This window comes from Sceloporus undulatus, chromosome 3 (genome assembly GCF_019175285.1).
Source record: "Sceloporus undulatus isolate JIND9_A2432 ecotype Alabama chromosome 3, SceUnd_v1.1, whole genome shotgun sequence".
NCBI lineage: Eukaryota > Metazoa > Chordata > Lepidosauria > Squamata > Phrynosomatidae > Sceloporus > Sceloporus undulatus.
The window spans coordinates 199191474-199197484 of record NC_056524.1 but is presented as its reverse complement, the minus strand read 5'-3'; the positions used below and the strand labels follow the sequence as shown (position 1 = coordinate 199197484).

The 6011-nt window shown below is 37.6% G+C and overlaps 1 protein-coding gene across 3 annotated transcripts in view; it reads left to right on the top strand.

Annotated features, from left to right (window-relative positions):
• The first annotated feature begins 4768 nt into the window (after positions 1-4768).
• LOC121926104 (inactive pancreatic lipase-related protein 1-like) overlaps positions 4769-6011 on the top strand; it is a 26604-nt gene continuing 25361 nt past the window's right edge. For all 3 annotated transcript variants that reach the window (XM_042458745.1, XM_042458744.1, XM_042458746.1), the window contains exons 1-2: positions 4769-4808; positions 4974-5022. In XM_042458745.1, the coding sequence (XP_042314679.1) occupies positions 4974-5022 (49 nt within the window). In that variant the 5' untranslated portion in view covers positions 4769-4808. The remainder of the gene's footprint in view (positions 4809-4973; positions 5023-6011) is intronic.

Here is a 6011-nt window from a genome sequence, read left to right as displayed (position 1 = left end):
TTAAATTAATTTTTACTGTTTTAAATTGTTTAAATTGATATTACTTTATTTTGCCCTGCGAGATCATGCTATAGGGTATCTGACAAAATTTCCCTCCCATATTCTTCATTCAGAATTTAAACCCTTTACTATGTCCTTCCTGCCATTTCTCTTTAAGGGCCCTACAGTGACTCCAAACCTGGATGAGTTTACGCATTTAAGGGCTAAGACTCTCACAGTTTTCTGAATGATCAACTTGGCAAAAGTAAAATAAGAAAGAACAAGTTGTTCCCCCCAGTAAAATACTTCCCAGTAAAAAACTGTCTCACTGCTTCTATCATTATTAGAATTTGGATGAAACTCCAGTTCTCCCTAAACTCACACCTATTCCATATTTTTCTCAGGAGAGTTTACATGTTACACTGTACATGCGTTCAGACGGTTTGTACATATGTACAAATGTTTGGGATAGTGCATTCCTGATACGTATCTACATACAAGAATCCTCTTAAATCCTGAATACAGATCAAGAGTACACCTCTACCTGGGTAGAAAGAACATATATGACTGGCATCCTGTTTCTGACATATACAGCTGTAACTGAAAATTACATCTATGTTTTGAACTTTTTTGGTCATTGCAGAGATAGAGATTCATTACCTTCTGCGTAGGACTCCTCTATGGCTATTTAGTAGTCAGTGGAGAGCAGGGAGTATCAAAGAAGCTTCTGGCTATGTCCCTATATCTGCACAAAACAACAATAAAACATTTTTGTAAAACTATAAAAAGATTTTAAACTATTAAGATTTATCCGCTCAACTTAAGTGCTATATCTTCCAAGTACATTGTCTAAATGGTGTGAGATATTAAATTATGTTTAACCACTTTTTTCTCTGATAAATCAAGGTATGTCTCAAATTCTTTGGTGTATTGAGTGTCCTTAAGAAATTTATTGAGGTGCCTCTAATTCAAAATTCTGTTTTAACTCCAGGTTTTTTCACGATATATTAAAAAAAAAAACCTACTGGCATTTCTTTTGGAAATAAAACACTCTTTCTAGCTGCAGTGATAAAATTATTCTCAGATTTTGGGAAGTGGGTTGGGCCAAGAACTTTTCAGCATCCCTTTGTAGAATCATACAATTGGAAGAGACCACAAAGGCCATCCAGTCCAACTCCCTGCCATTCAGGAAAACACAAAACACATGGCCATCTAGCCTTTAGTTAAAAATCTTCAAAAAAGGAGACTCCACCACACTCTAAGGTAGCGTATTCTACTGTGGAACAGCTCTTATCATCAGGAAGTTCTTCCTAATGTTGAGGTGGATCTCTTTTCCTATAGCTTGAAACTATTGCTCCTTGTCCTAGTCTCTGATGCAGCAGAAAATAAGCAAATACATCCTTAATAAGAGCAAAAGTATCAAATATTTGAACATGGCTACTATGTCATCTCATAATCTTATATTCTCCAGGCTAGATATACCTTGCTAAGCTGCTCCTCATAGGGCATGGTTTCCAGACCTTTCACCATTTTGGTAGCCCTCCTCTGGATACACTCCATCCAGTCAACATACTTCTTGAACTGTGGTGCCCAGAACTAGACACAGTTTCCAAGGTGAGATCTGACCAAAGCAGAATAAAGTGACAATATTACTTCCCTAGATCTAAACACTATACTCTTATTGATGCAGCCTAGAATTGCACTGGCTTTTTTAGCTGTCACATAACACTGCCAACTCATATTCAGCCTGTGGTCCACTAAGACTTATAGATTCCTTTCACATGTACTATTTTCATGCCAAATACTACCCATCCTATATTTGGATACTTCATTTTACTGCCCAAGTATGATACCCTACATTTCTTCCTGTTGAAATTCATTTGGTTAGTCTTGGCCCAGCTTTCTAATTTGTTAAAATCATTTTGAATTCTGCCCCTGTTCTCTGGGGTATTAGCTACTCTTTCTAATTTGGTGTCATCTGAAAATTTGATGAGCAAATCTGATATGTACATTCTGGTTGGATTTATATAGCCAATGCAGAATCTGCAAGAGTAGCATTTTTGGACACCTTTGGAAAACCTTTTCCATGCCCTGCAGTTAAATATATGAAGATGTTTATATTCTACAGAAGAACAGGATTACCTATAACTCATAGATGTGTGATAGTGCCAGGCTAGAGTTCATTGCTCATTATGTAATACATGAAAAGTCCTTTATTCAGGGAACGATAGGCTTCTCCAGTAAGTGAATCTAATTAATAAATTACTAGGCCAGGTTTCTGTACCTCAGACTACTGATGTTCTTCTGTACTTGTTAAACAGCAGATGGAGTAAGATCCTGACTGTTTACTCAAAACAGCTAGCTAGCTTCAATACAATTGGCAGTTTCATATCTGTATGCATAGGTGGTGTCCTTTCATTTCTTCCCACAGGTAGTCAAGGATTGAGATGAAAGCCTGGTGTGAGATGTAGTTTTAGGTATATTGCCAATGAATGTAGAAGGACTTGCTCAGATTCACAGAAATAGAATTCCCTGAAGAACAACATGGCATATATGTACCGTCTGATTCTAATAGAAATTGGAGAAGTTACTCTTTGGACTAAAAAATCTTTTGACAGCATAGCCGCTAGTCATGCTAACTGGAATATTCTGGGAACTGCATTTCAATAAAGAAATAATTCCTTCTTCTGGACTTAATTCATAGTCCAACATTTCAGTAGGGCACAAGTATATCTGTTACCTCTGTAGTGCCTCTGTAGAGAAGCTTAATTTCTGTAAAATCCAAAGCCAATGCTAAACCAAAAATTTGATTCCAGATTCTATCATCCATACAGCCCAGCATTATCCAAGCTTACTTTTAAAGATTCAGTCAATCTAGTGGGTCTTCTTGCTTAGCAAAGAGCATCAGATGACATGCTAAAATGGTTTTTAAAGCACTTGTTCCTCTATTTCTAAAATATAGCATATAAATAAGAACTGTTTAACTAATATCTGGGAAAGAGCACATACTTGTTACAAGACTTGTTATAGAGGCCAGGTGAGTGCATTTCTCATTATACTGCAGTCAGGAGGCATAGGTTGTAAATTGATCCCATCATGTTACAGAAACTTCAGCCAGCATTCAGTGTCAGCTACTAAGGGCCAAAACACACTGCAGAAATAATCCTGGGAAGTGTAGTTTGTTGTGGCACCAGAGCTTTTGACAGAGAGGGCTAAATGTCTCACAGAACTACAGTTCCCAGAACTCCTTAGCATTGAGCCAGGGCAGTTAAAGCGGTGTCAAATTAGATTACTTCTGCAGTGTATTTTGGCCCTCAGTTCAGTAATTACAATTTACACAAACCAGACAGTCTGACACGGGGTAATGGGGTGAAGGGGGGGAGGACATGTAGGAAGGGCTTCCATGATTGTGCTTTGCCAATGCATCACTCTGACACTGATGCTCCAATGTCCTTTATGGGCAAGGCATCACATGTATGCATGTGTGCACAACCAAAGGTGCAGTCATCCAATGGGATGGCATCTAGGGGGGCAGTAGGACATTCTTGGGGGTTATTGGCAATTAAGATTTTCTTATCTGGTTGAATTGCTGGGAAATTGTCACTCAAACATCGCTCAAATGTGGAGGATGCGTGTGTGTGTGTGTGTGTGTGTGTGTGTGTGTAAGCCAGGCACGCTTCCTCAATCATTGCTCCCCCTTAGCATCCCTGAATCGTTCCAGGAAAGTGGATTTCCTATGAACACAAAGTTTGTGTTCATAGGAAATCTACTCCCCTTGAGATCCACTCCCCTCCATCTTATCTGGATTCAATTTTATGCATGTGTCTTGATTGTTCTTTTAATTGATATGTGTTTTTAACTGATGTTATATTTGTTTATCTGTTGTTGCTCCCTGCCTCGATTAATAATAATGATAATAATAATGATAATGATAATGATAACATCTTCCAGCCTTCTGCAGTAGGCATTTATGTTTTAGGGCACTTAGAGGGCTGGAAGAAGGAGAGGGATTTCCCGTTCTTGCTTGCACTCACAGAAATTATTTCCATGAATTCAATGGGAGAGCCAGTGTGGTGTAGTAGAGAGCCAGTGTGGTTGAGCGTTGGACTACGATTATGGAGACCAGGATTAAAATTACCAATTGAGCATTAAAAAAACCCACTGGGTGACATTGGAAAAATCACACACACACAGCCTCAGAGGATGGCAATGACAAACCTCCTCTGAAGAAACTTGCCAAGAAAACCCCATGATACATTCTCCTTCGTGTCACCATAACTTAAAAGTGACTTGGAGGCAAATAAGAAGAACCACAGCAACAATAAATGATAGCATTGGCTTCTGGCCCATGAATTTGAGAAAGCTATGTTTTTATTTCACACCCATATAAACACTTGTAACCCCATTTTCCATAGACAATCTTGATGATTGCTAGCAACAGGTTTGATTTATTCTCCAACGGATAGAATGCCATGAATGTAATTGCCCTACAAAATAAATTACACATGATGAGAAAGATTTCAAAAACAAGTGTTATTTTCCAAACATGTGTTATTATTCCCCCACCAGCAAAACAATTTCTTTTCTCTTTTAGTCACATACAATTCAATAATATTACCAGCAAACTCAGTTTCCATGTTATATATGATATGCCAGCCACGTTTTATGTATTTATGATAACCTTAATCTGACATACACACATCAGTTTCGACCTTTGTCTGGCATTTTCCTTTCAAGGATAACACTCAAGGATATGCCAGTTTATAAAAAGGCCATGGATGGATTGCTTAGCTTTGACTGGACAGATTTGACTGGACAAAGGCTGTGAGGTAAGTCCCATTTTATCAAGTAAATTCTGCAGTCGAAGCATTTTCATTGTATGCTCTTGCTGTTCTAATAGATTGAAATACACATAAACTTGATACAGATGTCCAGGATTCAGAAAGTCATCAATTTCTCTCTCTCTCTCTCTTTAAAAATAAAATCCGTTTCAGATGCTTGCCTTTTGGAGTCTTGCACTTTTACTGAACAGTGTGGCTACAGGTGAGATATAACTGCTCCTTTTACCATAGTACTGCATGTACCACAAAGTAATATTGATTTACAAGAATGTTGATGTGGGAGATGTAGAAAAAGAGATGTTAAAGAAAGAGCATCAGGGAAACATCAGAGGAAACAAATGACCTGAGGGAGAATTGAAGCAATACCCTAAAAAGTGGAACCAGTAGAATCTGCAACAAAGTGTTGCAGTGGAGAAGACCTTCTGTTCAGTAATCTTGCTAATAGCCATGCCCTTTTCTGGGATATTCAATTTCATTCCTCTGGTTTTCCATGTTTCCCAGTCAACTTAAACTCAGCAAGTTGCGATTAATCATATATGGCTTCTATTTACCACTCATTTATTCATACACACAACTACAGACAAACCTCTACACAAATCTACTAGTCCTTCAAATTTTTTGCAAGCCTGTCGATTTCCCTTTCTGTGTGCAATTGGGTGTTTCAGTGGATATTTGTGTGCTATACTTTTGTTCTCATTGTTACATTTCTAAAATGTTTTTACTGTTTTAATTTAATGTTTTTTTTTAAATCTGATAGTTATTATATTTTCTTATTAAATATATTTTTAAATTTTTTAAAAACAGTTTGATCCAGGTAGTAAGCCATCTTAGGCAACATGTTGGGAGAGAGACAGGGTATAAATTAAATAAGTAAACAATAGATTGTGCTCTAAGAATGACCGTTGGATAATCACTTTGCAAAAATTTAGGAGAGAACTAGGTGCCAACCTAGCCTGTGGTTTACATCTAGTTACATAAATGTGACAGAAAACTGATGACCATTTTTAATGGAATGGACAATATGAAATAAAGAAAATATGTGGACATTAGAGCCATCAGTGGCTGCAAGGTAGGATGTCTATATTTCACCTCCATATCAAACACAGGTTATATATGTCAGGGAGGTTGATAAATTAACTGCTGTGAAAGATGAGGGTGCACTTGTAATCACATCCTGCTGGTGGACTCCTC